Source organism: Stylophora pistillata, chromosome 5, assembly GCF_964205215.1.
Source record: "Stylophora pistillata chromosome 5, jaStyPist1.2, whole genome shotgun sequence".
Classification (NCBI taxonomy): domain Eukaryota; kingdom Metazoa; phylum Cnidaria; class Anthozoa; order Scleractinia; family Pocilloporidae; genus Stylophora; species Stylophora pistillata.
Window position 1 is genome coordinate 17104983 of NC_142523.1, and position 21326 is coordinate 17126308.

The 21326-nt window shown below is 40.5% G+C and overlaps 1 protein-coding gene and 1 pseudogene across 3 annotated transcripts in view; one reads left to right on the plus strand and one right to left on the minus strand.

The window, feature by feature from the left end:
• Positions 1-1739, minus strand: part of LOC148730583 (uncharacterized) — a 2064-nt pseudogene extending 325 nt beyond the window's left edge.
• The window catches only part of LOC148730576 (uncharacterized), a 116805-nt gene that overhangs the window by 50941 nt on the left and 44538 nt on the right, over positions 1-21326 (plus strand). The window contains exon 1 of one of the 3 annotated variants that reach the window (XM_088762093.1): positions 18646-19743. The exons of 1 other annotated variant lie outside the window; for it this stretch is intronic. Coding sequence is in view for 1 of the 2 variants with exons in the window: in XM_088762094.1 (XP_088618220.1) it covers positions 19413-19743 (331 nt within the window). In the remaining variant the exon portion in view is untranslated. Of the gene's footprint in view, positions 1-18645; positions 19744-21326 lie in introns of those variants that run through there. One more of the 3 variants, XM_088762094.1, reaches the window with a different exon arrangement.

The window sequence follows — 21326 nt, forward strand, 5'->3', positions numbered from 1 at the left end:
CAGGAGAAGCTCCTAAGTATGGCCACTTTGGATCAATATTGAAACCAGTGTCAGAAATTGTCAAAGACTCATGGAATCGATTCATATCTATCTGGTAAGCTTTGCGAGCCGTACCCTCGTTTTCACAACCCCACCATGTGGCTGCAGTTAAAAACTTATGGGCTTCAGGGTAGCATATGGACTTGACAAGACTCTTAGCAGACTTAGCTGTATTTGTTTTGCAAGCAGTTTTTAGATTGGAAGCAGTAATATGACCTGGCCTGCCTGCCTGCCTGCCATTTGATACCAAACTTTATTTTGTGACTGCTTTCTGGTTAAAGCTTCTGCTTGACAATCATCAGGTGTAATCTCAAGCAATATTTGTTGACACTTCTGCAACAACTCTATGTAGTCTAACTGAAAACACTTCTCTAAAAAAACAAAGCTATTGGGCAAGGGCTTGGGTACATTATCAATTTCTTTACAACTGGTATACTGCTCATTTAAAGCATGTAAAGGTGCAACAAGGGACAAGACTGCTGGTTTTACTGTACAGCCAGAAATACTTCTAAAAATGGTTTTCTGCTCTTCTGGATTTGGGGCGGGTGTCCTGGTTGGTTGGATCCCAGGGTTAGATCTACTAGGCATAGGAGTAACCTGTTTCTCCACCATCAATTCATGCTTCCTTCAGGCAGAGGTAAAATCCATCTCAATTATAGGTAATGGGGGATTTCTTTCACATGACTGGAGAGAAGCCATTTGTTCTTTTCCTGTGTGCATGTGGTAGAATCTCTGATTCTAAAACCAGCCTCCACAGCAAAAAGCTCTGCCCCAACGTGAGACCACCCTTCACATAACCCTGCCATGCAATAGCAATGGGAAGCAATTACAGTTCCACATTTTTCTGCCAGAAACCTTGTTCAAAGTGGGATGTCCCGGGCTCAGTGAGCGATTCGCCAAGTGAGGGTACACAAAAAGTCTTAATTCTAAATCCAAAAATTTAGATCCTTGAAATATGCCATATCGCTCGCTAATGTGAGTCCTATGAGTGATATGTCTTCTGAACTTGCAGCTGTCGTGTCAAGATCAACAAGATCGCTCTTGCAAAGGGCTAACGCTCGAAACGTCAGCTTTTAACTCTACGATGGCCAATTTACAATTTCAACTTAGTTAAAATAACCAAATTACCTACCAAAACAAGAGTTGTTAGCCGAGGTCGATAAAAAACGAGTCCTTTATTTTTCTCTGTTTGCTTCTCTCCGAGGTCATTAGAAAAAAATACACTACCGTTACTAACTCTGGCGTACACAACAACTTCATTTGGGTTTTTGCAAGTAGTTCACAATATCTGGATATTGAATGTTCGGAAGGAGCTCGATGTCTTCGGAGAAGTCACTTTTTCTCAACGCATATCGGTCGAAGCCTTAAACAGTTATTTTTTCGTGGTACCTTGACTTCGTTGGACCCTCTAGACCCACAAAGTAATCCAAATACTGAAGGTTCACATCGGGCACGCTTTCTGAATAAACCATTTTGAAAGCTTAGTTATCCCCCAACGTGGCGGCCGCGTATGACGTAGAGAATTTTTGTCACGTGGTTGAAAACAAAGAATTGTGACCGTTTACACTTAACATCTTATTACAACTGTCAATAAAAAATCTTCGAATTCCAAAGAGGGAGCATCAAACTACTGCGAAATCACAATATGTATTTGAGTTCTACATATGCACTCATGTAACGCATGCAATGCGTGAGAAACTTCCTGGTAACGCACAAAGTGTATCTTACATGTGTGTGACGGTTCAAAAATTATTTCAGCTCGCTGCTTACCCGTCGATCGTGACGCTGTTTTAACGTGACCATTTTTTCACCTCCCAAGTATGGTTAGCCAAATGTTGCAAAATTCAACAACTTGCATATTTTTATTCAACAACTAATATTTATGCTCAACAAAATATATTTTTTATTCAACGGTTTACAGTTATATTCAACATTTTATATTTATGTTCAACGACACGCATTTTCTTTTCATATTCAGCCAAAATCATTTTCATTTAACAACAATATTTATTCAACTTCAATAGATATATTTATTTTATTCAACAAAACTAATTGTTCAACTTCAGTCCAAACTTTTTACTCAACAAAAAGAATTATTCAACGTCTACCATGCATAGTTATTTAATGACATACCCTCTATTATGACTAAGTGTTCAAAAGTTCCCGGACATTCAAAATTTCGTCATTCAACAAAATTCCCCGCCCCTACCCCCGAACTACCCCCAAACATGAAACCCATTCCTTCCAATACGAAGATTATGGTTCATTTATTTCTCCTGTTTACCTTTGAGGCGCCATGGATGATTTGTTGCAACTGTGGGCCTCTTTTTTCCCTTGTGAAAAGAAGACGAAGAAGAAGGAACCGGGATGGCTGTGGCGGGAAAAGATGGAGCGATGCCTGGGGCGATAGAATTTGTCATCTCTCGGCTCGCAGATCTTGCTGAACTTGTTATAAGGTCGCGCGTTCTCATTAACAACGAGGTATTACTTCCCGATCATTGAAGAGCGATCTCATTTCGAACACATTCTCTCATAATTTGTGTCAGTTCTTCCCTAACATCACGCCCTGATCCGTCTTCCGACGCCATCCCTATTCATGGGCGTTAATGGTCGGGGCACTGGGTCCGCAATACAGCGTATTTAACTTGCCCAATTCTGTCAGCTGATTTCGTGTTTCCTTGGCGATCTCGATTGTCGGCAGCGATGGCATCAAGTCATCCATGTAACCGTTGCGTCGAACAGCTTCTGCAGCCAAAGGATACTTGCTCCTGTGTTTCTCAAGGTGTGTCTGCCATGTGAACTGAGCACAGAAAGGGCAGTAGCATCCTCCGAATACAAACCATGAAAACTCGTTAACTTGTGGGGAGCTTCGTATGTCAAGGTTTCGCCATAGGAATCGATGTAATGGTATATCTTCTGGTTTAAGAACCAACTGGTGGTACATTTGGCTGACATCACCCACTATTACCTCAAGCTCTTTTCAGAAGCGTACGAGGATATCGAATATATTACTTTGGAGCTTTGGGCCTGGCGGTGCTTCGGTATTGAGACTCTTCTCGTTATGTTTCGCCGACGCGTCAAAAACGATTCTCACTTTGGTTGTTGCTCTGTTAGGACGTACCACTGGAAAGTGCGGCAAGAACCATTCGCTGTCTGGCTGCGGTTCGGAGGGAGTTACTACTCTGACGTACCCTTTCTTCAAATACTCATCTAGTACCCCTTGGTATGCACTTGCAAACTGCGCATCTTTCATGAACTTCTTTTCAACTAGTTCTAGTCTCCTCTCTGCCATTTGACGAATGTTATATAGGTTCGGTCTCGCGTCCTTCCATGGCACAGCAACTTCAGTCTGCGTTGTATGTTAATGACTGCTCTACTTTCTTCTGGGCTATCTTCTCAGGGGGTGTCAACTCGATTTTCTCCTGACTATGGGCACCGATACTGATGGTTTCTAGATCCCAGAAGCGTTTGAGGGTAGAATTCAGCTCTTCCTCTCTTTCCATTGGAGTATGAATAACACCCGGGACCCTTCTTTGCGTACAGAATGTGTGTAAGTAGCCAGTGTTGGCACACGGGGCTCCTTTCGGCCGTTTTGATTGTCCTATTCTTCTGATAGCTGTTCAGCCCAAGGGATGAAGTCTAGCGGCTGGCTCGTTATATTTCTTGGATGGGAAACGTCAGGTGATAATAATCCGATCTAAGAAGAACGTCCATAACTCCCTTCTTCGCGAGGTTCGGGAACGGAATATCCTTTAGATGATTCCACTGCTGTTTCATGGTTACCCAGTCAGTAGGCTTCATTCCTCCGCAAATCTTATGGCTGGTTTTCACGACAATGCTAGTGTCAACCTGTCCATCGACGCTTTCAATACCAATTTCTAGGGTAGCAGCCATAAGTCGCACCTTCTGGTTGTTCGCCACGTGGATGGTGATTTCTTCTTTCTGTGTACTATTTCCTAACGATTCCACTACATCTTCATTCACGTAAGTTGTGTCACTGCCCTCGTCCAAGGAACAGTTCACGAGTAATCGCTTCTTTCCTTGTTTTAGGATAACGGGAACTGTGCGTAGCGCAATAATTCTATCTTCGTGCCATTCAATTGTGTTGAGGGTTGTATTTCGGGCGTTCCCATTCCCCTCCGTGATTGGGGCTGTCGACTCTTGTTGTTTCTTTGGGTCATGCAGCAGAGGGTGGTGTGTTCTCTTGCATCCTTGTATGTTGCAAGGTTTGCTATTAGATCACTGGTTACCTAGATGGTCTCCAGTTAGGCATCGATAACAAAGTCCAAATTGTTTCGCGGCTTCCCATTTCCTATCTCTGTGCCATCCAGCAAAAACTTGACATTTCTCAATATGATGCGACTCCCCGCATGCTCTGCACAACTTTCTTTTTCTTTCACCGTCTTTGTTTCGGTTGTTAAAGTGCACCTAAACCCAAAAATTGTTTTTCGCTTAACGAAATAAGCCTATTTTTTAGAGTATTCTGTGCAAAAGTTTTTTAATTTGCTCAAATCTTTAATTTTCTGGTCAAAATATGGAAAATCGGCTGCCATCTTGCCCCACGGCCGAGTTTAAAGAGGAATGGCTCTAGCAGGTAATGTGACGTCAAATCGAGAACACGAAAGTCTGCATTTCACACATTTTTAATTGTTTGGGAAGATTGTCGTCGATATTGTCCAAAATATGCCGACTAGGTGTGTTGTATGAGGAATGTATGAAGCACGATACCCTCTTGCAAATTTCGCATGTTGCTACATCCTCCTACAACACATTTAGTCGGCATATTTTCGGACAATATCGACTACAACCTTCCCAAAAAAGTGAAAATGTGTGAAATGCAGACTTTCGTGTTCTCGATTTGACGTCACATTACCCGCTAGAGCCATTCCTCTTTAAACTCGGTCGGAGTTAGACAGCCAAATTTTTACTGGAGATCAACTAACCGTAGAGAGAGCAGTAAACATGATAGCGTCAATGACCAATGGTTTCACTCCTGAAGGCAGATTGGAGGGAATTACCATGCAAATAGCTGATTGGCATGTTGGTGTCAAAATACTTGGGGTGAGTTGCTATAAATGGAGAACAACTACTTGTCTTATGCTAATCGATTTTGTACACAACTGTTCCAAAAAGAGGGGGAAAATCAACTAGTACATTCCAAGACTGAAATGCATTATGGTTCCTTATAAATTGAGATAACCATTAAAAAAAGATTTTATAGTTTTTGCACATCAGGACAATACAGGAACAAGGTTTGAATTCAATACAAAATAAGAAATTATTTTGCTGTGCTGTAATTTAAATAATTTTTAGGAATCATCAATTGATTTCAGGCTTGGAGTGAACTAGTTGTAATCCAATGTTTGGTATTCAACATTTTGAAAGTTGATTATGTGTAAAAAAAATAATGACAGTGCATAACATCTGCAAATTATCTCTAACTGTCTCTAATTTCTTTATTTTGTTTCCTTTTTAGTTGATATATCGTCGGTTCAACTCGACCCAGTCTGATGCTGACCACTGTACCATGTATTCAGATAGGAGCCGCATAGACAGAAGAAACGTTACAAATGACCCCCATTCCAATTATCGCCCAAATCGAGATTTTTTTCTACTTATCTTGCAGTCAAGAATAATTGCAGGTGCAATGAAAATTCTAGGCTTCGATTCAAAGGAGGGCCAACCAAAGTTGTTTAACATTCCAGTTGATATTGCAAGCAAAACCAATATCCAAAAACTTTCAATATTGCATGCTGCTGCTGGGATGGTAGTAGACAAGTATGTTTTTGCAGAAAGCAACATAGATCAACTAATCGATAATGTTAGCACAGAGCAAGAGCAACAAGATATTCGCAATAACCAACAGTTAACGCTGGATGGCCGCTTCCCGTGTAGATTTCCAGGCTGTAACAAGTCATTTGTTTTGGATGGGAAGAGCGGGAAAAACCATGAAAGAACTCATGATCCACCTATTCCCATCGAGCTACCTACCCCAAATTTGGAAAAACCAAAGAAAGATCAAGAAAAGAAAGATGTAGAACGAGATGACATGTTCTCATACAATTCAGCTTTGGTTGCTGATGTGCTTTATTTTTTAAATTTCCTTGATGCAGTTGCAGAGGGAGATGGAGACAGAATAATAAGGCAGTACAAGGACATGCTCATGTACTGCAGGGCAGATCACAAGCACAGTACCAAATATGCTCTCGAATGTCTGTACCAGTTCTCTTTGGTTTTTGCACTCCTTTCACATAGAGGCAGAGAACGTTTTACATGGAATCGATCAGTTAACAACAATGGGGTTATTGGAAAAAATATCCCCTTGGATCTCGATGTCGAACACAGCAACGACTACCTAAAACAGGCCATAAAACATCTTGGTCCAAATTTAACAGAGAAAGCATTTTCCAGAATTTGCAAATCTGAGAAAGGAGTCAGAAAGATAACTCACTGCATGGATGAAACTCTGAAACGGTCACGCGATCCTGGAAAGCAATCTCCAAGCTCTACTACAGGAGATTTAAAAGAACTTATGAAAAGGCTAACTGAACATAATGCTATGACGAAAATGCCATTGCGCCTGTATAATTACTTTGATCACTTTGAAGTTGATCCATTCAAAGGTCTTGACACCTCAGTAATGTACAGCTGGATCAATGAACACAAGAAAAACGTTTCTATTGGTATTAGAGCAAGATAAAGTCAAGTGCAACTGTACAGCAGTTCATCTAGTTATTGTTGGATTTCTATATAGTCAAATGTTTCAAAGGAACCATTATAAACCAAAAACAGTTAGCACTTTGCATTGTATTTAGTAGTGGTTGAATATTTACTTATTTACGTTATAAAGCAAGTAATTCTCAAGGTAACATTTGTTTTAAATATTAATTTCTACACTAAAATGTTCAGCCCTATAGTGGGAGCAAGTGTGTTTCATTGATTTGAATGGCTAAGTAGCAATGAAATCTTACCATTTTCTCTTTTCAACATTTTAAATTGTAAAGCCATGTTCAAGTTCAGTAGCTTGATTAGCTGTACAATAGAAAATATTTTAAAAGATTCTCTTAATTTTGTTGTTGGTTTGCAGAAACTTCAAAAACTCACTTGCACACCATTATAACTTTAGTTTTGGCACAAATTCCTTCGAGGCAAAGATAAAGTCCATGGAAGGAATCTATTTAAAAATCAAAATTATGTTATAGGAGTCTAACTATTATGATCATGATTAATTGATGCTTAAATTGTCCAGTATATCAAATACAGCATTTGGAATGTCCTCTACCTCAGCATTGCTTCCATCATTTATTGATGATGCCATTGACAGATTTTCAAAAAATAATTTAATGAAGTCTTCATCTTCAGTTATTGGGGCCCATTCTGTCAATGCATGCTCTATGGCATCCTCCAACTCGGATTCATCATCCATCCAGTCTTCTTCCCGCACTTGAGACACATCACCAAAGACCTGACTCAAAATGTGTTGGATTTTGAAGGCATGTTCCACATGCCAAATTTCAACTACATCACAGATGTCATTGATGGTAAAAAGTTGATGACACTTCTCGACTACCTGATTGATTTGCAAATCAGAAAATCCGACCAAAAGGTGTAGGTTTGTAAAATAATTTATGTTCCCATGGGCATGCTCACCAACAAATTTCATCACTTAAGACTTGTGGTAAAGTTCATTTTTCTGGCTGGAAGTAACCTCTCTTATTTTAGAAATAGGCTTTTCTGAGGGTGTTTTGATCAATCCTGGCTCACTGCAATGCTCGGCTCCACATTCGCAAGAATTAGCGCAGCTGTCACAGCACAAATGTGGCACGATTAAAGCATTATTACTTTTAGAGGTAAATTTCTGCAGCAATATTTTCCTCCTGCATTCATGAGAGTTGGCTATATATGCTTTCATATCTTTCTCCACATGAGCAAGAAGGAGATTATTAAACAATAAGTATGACGTACTCTGTCCACCATCTCTACCTGCCCTACCAGTCTCCTGGATGTAGCATTCTAGTGTTTTGGAAGGGCCAAAGTGAATTGTGCGGTGAACCCCTTTGCAGTCCACTCCCATCCCAAAAGCAATTTTGGAAACCAATAAGCGAATTGTTCCATTTTATTGTGTAAAGGACTTAAGAACTACTTCTTTATTTGCAGTCGGTGAGCATGAGTGAAGCATTTCCACAATAACATTTCTGTTGTCTCCAGCATCCCCGGCAAAAAAGGAATTTCCCAGCATCGCCTTTATTGTGCTGTAGATACGGGCACACTGGTTAATAGTTTGGCAGTATATTATTGTCCTCTCTGCTTCAATTTTTTTCCTTTTCACTTCATCTACAATCCCTTCAAAACACTTCGATATATTTGTGTCAGGTGAAATGGCTTCGACGACAAATGTTATATTGGGCTTCTCAAGACTCTCATAGATTTCATAAGGTGCTTTCATTTGTAATACATCTATTATCGTCTCTTGGGTGTCCTTTGTCGCAGTAGCAGTAATAGCGAGAATGATAGTAATATAGTTTATATCTGACCACTTGCAGCCCAGAGGCTGAATTATGGGTGCAGTGTAAGGTTGAGAACAGACGTTAGCATATCAGGCGCCTCTGGCAGCCGCTTCAGTCTATCGATCTCACCTTCCCACCCATCCCACTCCAGGGGAGGACATCCATCACACAGTAATCTTGTGTGTGGGAAATTAACGTCTCCTACCCCAACCCTGCAGGAGACGGGACCTCCATTTATTCGTCCCTATCCGAAAAGACTAGAATATCTAACCATTTCTTGATGTTATAGAAAGGTAGCAAATTCTTCTCAATTATTTTAAGACTTTGAGTGTTGGTCCGGTCGGGGCTCGAACCCTCGACCTCCCGCACAACAGTCCAGCGCTCTATCCATTGAGGTAACCTGGAGGCGGTTGATATTCGAATGAATATCAACCGCTCATGTGGAGAAAGATATGAAAGCATATATAGCCAACTCTCATGAATGCAGGAGGAAAATATTGCTGCTAACGGCAAACTTTGAAAAATTAAAGATTTACCAAAGCCAGTTGGAAGATTAACAAAGACGTCCTGCTTCTCTGCAACCAGTTTTGTAATTGCAACTTTTTGATGTTCATTTAAATCGGTCAACACGAGCAGCCGTTCGTGGGGAGGGAGACAGAGGGATCCCGAGACAAAGAACGGCTGCGACAGGAGACTAAGCAATCATTGACAGTAATTCTGTTTGCATTAAATACAACTGCCCTGTACATCATGACAGTGTTGAATACACTGGTAACTTAAAGGTTAACATTAGAAGTATTTAAGTCATCGTTAGGTGACATACGAAAGTTCTGAATAGTGATTTTCGGGTTAGAATTTGCTTAGTTTAGCCACATACTCCTTCTATCTTACTACTGTATTTTATTTATTTACTCTGACCTTTGTCACACGGCACGTAATTTCTCTGCTATATAAACTGCAATTGTTTTCGTTTTAGGAGCTGTAATATTTTGCTTACCTACTTCCAGTTCATTGTTGCTATGATTCCTGTGTTTTCAGAACCAAATTATGGGTTCATTACACTAGTAATTTCATTTTCCCCTTTCACTGTTTTATACTGTATTAGCTCAAGTTGTAATATTAAGCCTAGCTCGTAGTCTTTGTTGAATTCAGGCCCGGTGTAGCAATCACTATTTTTGATAGTTTCTGTTACACAATTTCCTGTTTTCAAGTACTTTGTTTGTTTCTTTTCCTTACTGAATTATTTCCGTCTGTAGGTTATCCTTTAGTGTTAAGTACTTTCTCCTAATTCATTTTAATCTTGCTACATCATTTAGCTCATTGGAGCTCTGTTTTCTTATTTATTGTTTAGTGTCACTCGTTCCCGTTTTTTTTATTGTACCGTTGCATTTATTTGCTGTGTAATAAACTTGTAAATCTTCCCTCGGATCTTTTGTTCTTACGTCGACCGTTTTGGCCGTCTTACATGAAATGTATCTTTAATTGAACTTTCCGAAGTAAATTAAACTGTCCTTATAAACCATTTGCTTAACACTTCAAAGTCACATGAAAGCAAACCTAAATAGCCATTTCATGAACACTTTAAGATCACATGAAAGCAAACCTAAATAACCATTTAATTGATTTTATGAATCCTCTTAATTCTTGTAAAGTCAACTTTAGTCAACCAAAACTTCTACTTGTAAATGCATCTTAAAGGTTTCTTCAATCTTTTGTTTCCCTTTAAGTACTACTTAAAGTTACAGGTTTTGTTGTAATTCATCTTTAGTTGTACTTTCAGATTCTCTTAAATTTCAAGTTTTGTTAACATTCATCATTAAGTGACCTTTAAGTGCCTCTAAAAGCTGCAGGTTTCACTTTCAACTGACTTTTGATTTGCTTAATCACACCCACATTTATATCCCAATGACTTACGATATTTTGGGGAACCTTACGATTGATAGAAAAAGAAGCATCACACATTCAAGTAATAACAAAGTGATTGAAATTGCGGTGATGAAATAGTTTCGTTCAAAACTCATTTGTTCCCCTGAGATAACATAAACCTACAATGAAGCTGAGGATATCCCAGTCGAGCCCCATACATAATTAAAAAGAGAGATGTCCAAATGTTTGAATTACTGATTAACATACTTTTTTAAAATTGTTTCACTTTCGTCAATGTATAATATAATCTCAGTCATGCAGGTAATAGAATATTTACCACTATAAAAGTATGACATACACAAATTATATAACTAGCTGCAGTAACACACTACACAAAAAGCTATTGATTCACAAATTGTACTCTCAAATCCAGCTACTAAGAAATGTGATTTGAAATGATACTTGTCTAACAATAAAGAATAAAAGTTCAACCTATCAATCTAAAATTCAGAAAAATTTCCTTAATCGACTTAAATTTGCAATAACTCTCAGTTATTTGCTACATTATTACAATTGTAATACTTATTAAATATGATCATATACCTTAATTTCTTTAAGTAAACAAGTGATAGAAAACAGTTCTCTTACTCTAAAATGCAGCTGAAACTTTGATATAAAAAAATGATGGGTACATCTATATAGAAAAAAGTATCTAATGTGGAGGAAATTTATTAACATTGAAGAATTCATGATCACTTACTTTAGATGAGACCATAATTATTCAATGAAAAAGAAGCCTCATGCAGGCATATGAAATAACCTCATTCTAGACTTGGCTTGATATTTTGTACATTCTCGATTTCATTGATTAGTAAAACAAATTTCTCACTGTATTATTGCCCACTCTGGAAAATTTTCAGTAGGTGGGCATCTCAGAAAAGGTTGCCCATAAACCCTGGGCAGATTCTCTCTTTAGCTCTTGAAGTGAGCTTTTTCTTATAAGCCTTATCAAGTTTCTTTTCAATTTTTTTCATTCTCCTACTTTCCCACTGAAGGTGACGCACAGATTAATTGTTACTTTTGAGGTATTTCCATCGTCATCCTCGTAGCAGCTTTCCTCACTGCTCATTGCCTCCATGAAAAGAACCTCTGCTGCTCTCCCCTTTTCATTCTGGTTGGCCCAGTTGACGAGCTCCAGGGCTGTAGTTCGTCTCATTAACTTCTAAAAAAATAAAAAAATTAAACAGGCATGAGAAGGGTGTTATAGGACTTCAAATGAAAAATATCATCCAAATCACTAATTTCTCTTGATATATATATATGTGTGTGTACCCATTGTAAGAATGGAATTCTTAAGCATGTTATAATATAGGGTCTCTTTGTCCTTTTTTTTTCATCAAATGGTGCATACAAACTATCATTTATCTCACATCACATTTTAATATTTTTCAAATTTATATTACAAAGATTTTCTTGAAAGGCTCCAGATACAGACCAGAATACCTAACTTATTTAACAATTTCTCTAACAAGAACATAGTCCCTTAGATGTGTCTATATTCAAACCCATCCAATTTTGAAGTGCCAAAATAAAGACATTCAATGGGAAATAGCTTCCCTCCCATTGATCAAGTGTACTTGAGGGTGTACTCAGTCTGGTAACATTGAACATCTGTCAGACCCCATCATTTGTGAACAGCAGGGTATATGAAAAATAAAATGTTCAAAATAGTATCCCAGCCAATAAATACCTCTCTTTGGCGACCACTCTTCCAGGTTTTTTGTTTATGAGCCTCATAGTGGTTACCACTCTTCAGTTTCTGTCTTTTCACACATATTTGAAATATCTTTGTAAAGCAGCTGTTTAAAGAAATGATTATGAAAATGCCATGAGAAGCTGATTGTAAGAAGATTCCCACATAAATTAATGACAATGTTCAAATTTATAATAATTTATGGCAGGCCACCTTGGAATATCTGCCAAGTTATATAAATTTGCAGTATGTCCTTGGTGATTCATTGTTATGGTGTAAAGCATGCTTTTTTGAGGATCTACACTGAAGTGTCTCAGATCTAGAGACAAGAAATAAACCCGAAAATTTCAGTTTGCAACATATTTAAATTTCTGTAACATTTGGGAAAGTTAATATGTAAATTAGGAAAAACTATAAAATGCACCCCTCCTCTTGTCCTAAATTTGACCATGTAATGAAGGTGCTCATTAGAGGTTTCAGGGTATCTAACTGTGTTACTGAATGCTAGTTTTATGATGACATTTATGTTGAGGGGAAAGTGGTAAAAGACACGAATTGATGGTAGAGACTAAAAGCAGGGGTATCATTAAGGGCTGGGCAATAGACAAATTGACCAACTTTTAGCACAATTTTGCCTGGATGTTTTCAAGCCAAGGCCTTCAATAAAACTCAAGTTGTTATAAAGGAGATATGCATCAATATGCTTGAGTGCAAAATCCTTATGCTCACCCACAAAATGTAATGACACCCCAGTAAAAGTGAAATGCATGTGCTATGATTATTGGTAGCTACCTTCTATGACTTCTGTTGTCCAAGGACACTTTTCAGGTCCTCCCTGTTGATGTATTGCCTGCTCTATTGTCCACTCAAAAAGGATGTTGTTGCTGTTAGAATTTATTCTAAGACAAAAACAAATACAATTAAGCCTGGTATTCCGTAGTCACAACATTAACACTAAGACAAAAGTACACTCAAACCTCGATTATCCGGACCTGTTGGGACTTAGGTAATCAGTCAGCATAATCGAAAATATGAATATTAATGAGACAATAATGTAAACGAAAGAAATGAAGATAAAAATCTGCTTCGATGACTCTCCGAGTGTTCGATCTTTTGAAAGCGGAGGAGGCAATGTTTTAAACGCACTTTTCCTGAATTTAGACATAATCTCTGAATTTTTTTACCTCATAAAGTTTGGAAGATCAAAGCTCATTAATAATTGTAGTTTATTACACGACTCGGGCAGTAAGAGGGCCAATAACTAAAATTAACCTATCAAAATGCTCTATTGCCGATCAATATTCTCTCAGTATTGGACCGGGCACTGTCCCGAATGGTCCCGAATGATACCGCACTTGTGTCCCTTTGAACTTCAGTCGTATAATAAATCTCTTATTAACCAAGCTTGCTCGGGACCGTACTGGAAGAATATCGGCCCTCGGTCTTTTTTGTACAGACCGAGCGCAGCGAGGTCCGTCCTGTCAAGACTTCGGGCCGATATTCTCCCAGTACGGCCCTCATGCTTGGTTAATAAGATATATGTATGCCGTGATATAAGAAAGACTATTATAGCATAGGAACGAAGAAGAAGAGAGTATATGGAGTCGGAGTGTTGTATCTTGGGAAACTCAAGAACGAAATTATAACCAAACCCGCAATGAACATGAACATTCCAAGATCCTTTTATTCCTGTTCTATCTCTGCGCAGGCGCATCCATGTGCACGTAACACAACTGTGACATAACTTAATACAATGTAACACAAGTATAACAAAACAAGGTCACGATATAACATCTCCCCTTTTTTTTTTTACGAAAAATAGAATGTGAAATACGCAATACAAAAAAAAACAAAGAAAAGTTTTTAAGTCAATTACAGCTATTACTTCAACTCGTAATCTTTCAAGTGCCTTGGGGGCCTACGGGTTGTCCGAGTAGGATAACGCTTTTCCGCAGGTGATTCACATAAAGAACCCGGTTGAACTACCAGAGTGTCATTGACATTAGCAGAATCAGAATTCTCTGGCAAGGAAGCAGGTTGAGAATTCATAAGGGGGTCAGCAACAGGCATTGACACTGTTGGTTGCTTGTTTGGACTACGAGAATCTCCAGAGCTAGCTAGAATGGATTCCTCCAACGTTGCTGTAGGAGGGATATAGGCAGACGGTATAGTTGAGTCGCGAACAATCTCACTGGGCTGATCTATGTTGGGAGATACATCAAGCGGCATAGACTGGTATTCAGATGCTAAAAAACCACGCGTCGAAGCCACATCTGCAGGGCGTCTCAACAGCTGGTCTATGTGTCGTTTCCACAGATTACCTGCCACCTTGACCATATAATGACGAGAACCAAGGACCTCAGTAACGACTCCACGCACCCATTTTCCTCCCCTTCCAAAATTTTGAGCCAGAACAGAATCGCCGGCATTAAACTTGCGGAAGCCTCTATGTGCAGTGCGACTCAGCATGGTAGAGTATTGGCGAGCTTCGACATGTTTGTCAACTGAAGGTGTCAGCAAGTCCAGCCGGTTGCGCAGTCTCCGGCCCATGAGAAGCAGTGAGGGTGGTTCGCCTGTGGTAGAATGAGGAGTGGTCCTGTAAATCAATAAATAATTTGCAATAACAGCATCTACATCTGCATTGGTAAGGTGGGCTTGTTTAATGGCTGATTTCAAAATCTGCACGACACGTTCTGCTTGACCATTCGTAGATGGCTTGTAGACTGCTGAAGTACGGTGTAGTAGTCCATTGCTGGCACAAAATTGTTCAAATTCTGTAGAAGTGAACTGGGGCCCATTGTCTGACACGATAATTTCTGGCAAACCATGCCTGCTGAAGATGTCACGCAAGGTGGTCACAGTTGCTTTAGCTGAGGTAGTAGACATTTTGACTACCTCTGGAAATTTACTGTAAGCATCTACAACCACAAGGTAGGTACAGCCAGAGATTGGCCCCGCAAAATCCACATGAATGCGAGACCATGGTCGTGCTGGAAAGGTCCAGGGATGAATTTGAACTGGGGAAGGATCTGATCTCATAGACTGGCAAGTGCTACATGAAGAAACAGTTAATTCAATGTCAGAATCCATGTTGGGCCACCACACATAAGATCGTGCCAAAGCTTTCATTCGAGAGATCCCGGGGTGAGTGTCATGCAGTTCTTGCAACACTTTCTCTTGGAGCGATGGAGGAACAATAACACGAGCACCCCATAATAAGCAACCATGACGTGTGCTTAACTCGTCTTGTCTTGTTTTAAATGGTACCAGACTGGGATCCACTACATGAGGCCAACCACTAATGACGTAAGTGTACACTTGGGATAAGACTGGATCCAGTTGAGTCTCCTTCTTGATCATCTGACTGGTCACATTAGTGACAACTTCAGTGTCCAAAAAATAGCATTCAACATTTTCACATTTGGGGGACCATGTCAGAGGCAAGGGAAGGCGAGACATACTGTCTGCATCTACATGTGCTACACTACTACGGTACTCAATCTTGTAATTGTATGAAGCAAGGATAAGAGCCCATCTTTGAAGTCGAGCTGCAGCATGAGCGGGAACCGGTCTCTGAGGACCCAAGAGAGTCAGCAAAGGTCGATGGTCGGTTAAAATTGTAAAGGAGCGACCATAAAGATACTGTCGGAATCTCTTTAGTCCAAAGATGATACTGAAGGCCTCCTTTTCTAGCTGAGAATAGTTTTGTTGAGCAGGAGTCAAAGTGCAAGAAGCAAAAGCCACCGGTCGAAATTGTCCATCAATTTGATGAGACAGGACTGCTCCAGCGCCATAAGATGAGGCATCACATGAAAGAAAAAGGGGCAAGGTATGATCATAATGTACCAGTGTCCGTGAGTTCAGAATGAGCTGCTTTGCTGCAACAAATGCATCCTCTTCAGCTTTCAACCATCTCCATGAAGTACCCTTTTTAAGTAATTGGTGTAAAGGTGCTAGGACTGTAGAATGATGAGGCATGAACCGGGAATAGAACATTATGAGTCCCAAGAAAGATTTCAAGGCCGTTACATCTTTGGGCCTGGGAGCATCCCGAATAGCTTTAAGTTTATCCTGAGTGGGGTGTAAACCTTCTCCATCAATCATATGTCCCAGGTAGACCACTGATGATTGAAAAAAATTGCTCTTTGCCTTGTTTAATCGGAATCCAGAATTAAGAAGTCGCTCTAACACCAGTGAAAGTGTGTGAAGGTGGTCCTCTGCATCTGTGCCAGCAACAAGAATATCGTCCAAACAACTAACAGCCTTTGGTACATCCGACAACAAATTATCCATGATTCTCTGAAAGATAGCAGGACCAGAATGAATGTCATTCGGCAATCTTTTGAATGCAAACAACCCAATGTGAGTGTTTATGGTGAGGTAAGACTGGGACTCTTTTGCAATCGGTACTTGATGATAGGCCTGCTTTATATCCAGGACACTGAACACCGTGCAACCTCTTAAAGCTGAATGCATATCCTCAATCTGTGGCATAGGGTAGGTTTCAACACGGGCACTTGCATTGTATGTTACACTAAAATCTCCACAAACGCGGACATCCTCTGAGTCTTTCTTGCCAACGACTACAATTGGAGCCGCACTGTTTGCAGATGTCACTCGTTCGATCACACCATCTTTTTCCATCTTAAGCAGAGCACTCTCAACTTTTGACTGTAATGCATAAGGAACGGGTCTGGCTTTATGAAATTTGGCTTCTTTACTTTCATTCAATATGACAGGATCCCCATTATAACATCCAAGTTGAGGTTGAAACAATTCACTGTAATTCTCAAGGACTGATGCTAATGTCTGGTTTCCTAGGGTTTCCGGTAGTGTAGAGGGATGGCATTGCAAGGGTTCAACGTGATTCAAACCTGGCAACTTCTTCCAATCCAGCTTGACATCTGTAAGCCAGTTTCGACCAAATAAGTCACCAGTCCCTTCGCGTACAATTAGCAAAGGCAGTGTGTGTTGTGATCCCATGTACTCAACCTTCACATGCGCTTCCCCTAAGGGACGCACAGTCTCACCTGTGTATGTCGACAGCACAACATTTGTAGATTTCATTTCAACGTCTGGGCAAACTTGTTTCACGAAAGTAATCGGGGCAAGAGACAATGCACACCCAGTGTCTAACTGCATCAGACAATCCTTGTCTTCAATCTTCAGCGGTACAGAAATGTCAGATCGGGACATTGCATGAACATCAGACACCACATACAACTCCTCTTCTTCAGATAATCGTCCCTGAGGTTGCTCTTCTTCAAAATCCATAACATTGACTCCCCCTTTCTTACACACGCGAGCAATATGTCCTCTTAACTTGCAGTGGCGACACACAGCATTCCTAAATTTGCATTTAGCTCTTACGTGATCAGAATTACCGCATGAAAAACAAGTATAAGAAGCTGCTGGCTGGGAACTGGACGAAATGTGGCTAGGAGGCGGCCGCGAAGTAGATGGTGTAGTCGAGTATCCACGAGAAGTGGAAGGTAAGCCTGAGAATTCCTTCTTCACTGAATTAACTGGTTGAGGCAATTGTTGCTGTTGAACTTGCAAAGTTTCTTTAGCCGCGATTTCGTCGGCGATAGCCACTTGGAGAGCCTCTTGAAATGTTCGATCTTCACTCAATAGTTTTTTTCGAGTCGCAGGGTTTCGAATCCCACACACAAACTGATCGCGGAGCGAGCGGTTCAGAAATTCGCCAAAATTACAAGTGGTGGCCAAATGTCTTAAACGAGCACTGTAAACCGACACGCTCTCATTTTCTTCTTGACAACTTCGATGAAATCTGTAGGATTCGGCAACTTCCAACCGCTTGGGCTTGAAATGTTGTTGCAGTAGTTCACATAATACCTCAAATGTTTTTTCTTTTGGGTTCTCGGGGCTGCATAAATCGCGAAGAGTGCTATATGTCTTCCTACCAATTACGGAGATCATCACGGCGACCTTTTTCTGACTAGCTGCCCGAACAACAGCCGCAGTGGCATCAGCAGCACATTGTCCAATATCGTTTGCTACAAAAAACTGGTCAAGTCTTTCAAGGTAAGCCGTAAAAGACTCAGAGGAAGGATCAAATTCACCAACAGAACCAAACAATGGTGAAGCCATGGCGGGAATTGCAAACGCACCAGCGAGCACGTGCGTGGAAGCATAAACGAACGAAACGAAGTGGAGTAAGATTATCCGGTGTAGGAAATAGCACGAAATAGCCATATAACACAAAAGTATCCCATCCTCGTCGCCAAAATGTTGTATCTTGGGAAACTCAAAAACGAAATTATAACCAAACCCGCAATGAACATGAACATTCCAAGATCCTTTTATTCCTGTTCTATCTCTGCGCAGGCGCATCCATGTGCACGTAACACAACCGTGACGTAACTTAATACAATGTAACACAAGTATAACAAAACAAGGTCACGATATAACACGGAGAATTAAGGACCGCGGTGTAATCCGGTTTAATCCGTTGTTTAGATACGCATGTTAAACTCTACAATTGGCGACGAGGATAAACAGGAAATTTCTAGACATATGCAGAACAAATATGGCCGTGAACATCGAATTTGGAAATATACAACCTTTCGATTGCACAGGCCATCCGACAAGCGTGGGACCTCATTGGAGACGATGGAAACGTTCTTTTGAGTTTTTTCTCGAGGCAAAGGGTATCACAAAAGACACACAAAAACAAGCCTTACTTTTGCATTGCGCTAGACAGGATGTTCAGGACATTTTTGTTACGCTGAGTGACTCTGGACCAACCCCAGAAGAAGAAACACAGTATGCGAAAGCTATGAGACTACTGGACGCACATTTTTTGCCACAGGTTAACATCCCATTTGAACTACATCAGTTCCGTCAAGCAAAACAGGAAGAGTCCGAGACAACAGACCAGTTTGTGACCAGATTGTTCCAGCTTAGCGAGAATTGCGACTTCGGAACATCCAAGGAAGAACAAATACGCGACCAGTTAATTGATAAATGTTGGTCCCATGATCTTCGCAAGAAACCACTCGCTGTCAGTGGTAAACTCACACTTCAGAAGGCTTGAGATGTTGTTAGATCCATGGAAGCTGCTGAAAGTCAGGCACGGTCGATTGAAAGCGATTCACGGAGAGGAAATGTAAATTCCTTAGAGCGGGGACATTTTGATTCGCCTAAACGTGGAGGAGGACGTTCGGTGTGGACTCGAAGGACATTTTGCAAAGGATCCGGAGTGCAAAGCAAGACTGGCTACTTGTATGAAATGTAAAAGAGTGGGGCATTTTGCCAAAGTTTGCAAAACGAAGGAAGACGATGCTAATAGACCCAGGATAGGAAATATACGCCATGTCACCAAAGATGATGATTTCGCCTTCACCTTACAGTCTAATGGAAGAGATATTCCCACCGTAGAAGTTGAGCTAGGAGGTGTTCGACTGGAAGGAGTTCTAGTCGACTCTGTCTCCACTTACAATGTTATTGACAGAGCGACATGGGAGACGCTTAAGGAGAAGAAAGTGAGATGTGTTTCAAGAAAATCCAACAGAAAGCTGTACTCTTATGGATCCAATGAGCCACTTACTACTGCCGGTGAGTTTGAAACTGAACTTTGTTATAAGGATAAACGTTGCCATGTGTGTTTTATTGTTGTGGAGGAGAAAGCAAGGGCAATACTTGTTGGGATTCCAGTGAAATAAACTATCACAAGGTAGTTGGAATCTTAACGTTTAATAGAACGAAGAACTTACATTGCAAGCGAATCCTAGCACGAGGTAAGACTAACTTGATTGGCTAACTCTAGTCACATGACAACAAGCGATTGCGTGACAATAACGTTACACCTTTCCTTATTTTTTTTTTTTTAAGAAAAAAACTAGAACTATTGAGAAAATAAAACAATGAACGGTTCCAATAAAATATTCGCACAGGTGTACACGGAAATAATCTGAGAAACATAACGATAATGTTCGTCACAAACTCGGCCGAATAAACAAAAAAAGGATAAATGTAAAGATCTAAGTCTGAACAAAGTCTTTTAACTAGCCAGGGGGACGAATAGAGCGTCCGCTGCGTGTGACCACATTGCTCTTTGGCCACTCAGGCAATGGGACTGGATGGGTAGCTGATGATCTTGGCCCTGGTTGGTTTCTGGACAGTGTTGTTGGGCGTCCTGTGCTGTTTTCTCCTGATAAGGTTTCTGTGCTGGTTTTGGTTGGTGGACTGTTCAGAATTGGAGTTGGAGTTTCAATGTCCCCATCCTTAGGCATGAACGGTTCCTTGGACTGTCGAAGATGTCTCCGGTTTCTTCGGAACAACCTGCCATCTTCTGTTTGAATGGCGTAGGATCTGACATCTACTTGTTGCTCAACTTGTGCCTTTGTCCATCTCTGCTTTCCGTCAGAGGCTTGTGGTTTCATGCGTACAACATCACCTTTTATGAGGCTGGAAAGTTCTTTGACATTTTGATTGTAATAATGTGTCTGAACTTCTTTCCTCTGTAACCTCCTCTCTCTAACATCCTCTCTCTAACATCTGTGACTAACTGTGGTTTCAAGAGTTTCTTCGAGGTCGGCAGCACTGTTCTTGTGCACCTGCTGAACAATCGTTGTGCTGGTGAACTCTTCATACCTTCTGTTGGTGTATTTCGCCAATCTAGCAATACAAGCTGAAAATCCGAGTTTGTAGTAGCAGATTTCTTCATCAGGCTTTTTGCTGTTTTAACTGCATTTTCCACTTTGCCGTTGCTCTGCGGATACTCCGGCGAACTGGTGACGTGTTCAAACTCGTACATTGCTGCAAAGGCTGAGAACTCATTTGAAGAAAAGGGTGGACCGTTATCACTGTGGAATGTATCAGGAATTCCATGGGTAGCAAAACGTTTCTTGAGCTTTCCGATCACTGTGGCACCTGTCTTTGACTTGCGTAGCTCGTCAATCTCAAAATAATCGGAGAAGTAGTCGACGGTACACAGGTAGTCTTGATTGTTAAATGTGAAGATGTCACAACCAATCTTTTCCCAAGGTTGCTGTGAGATTTCATAGCAAATAAGAGGCTCTTTATGTTGGGCAGACTGGAAGGTGTTGCAGGTTTCACATTTTGAGATGGATTCTGTCACTTCTCTGTTAATGTTGGGCCAATACACCACTTCACGGGCTCTTCTTAAACATCCTTGA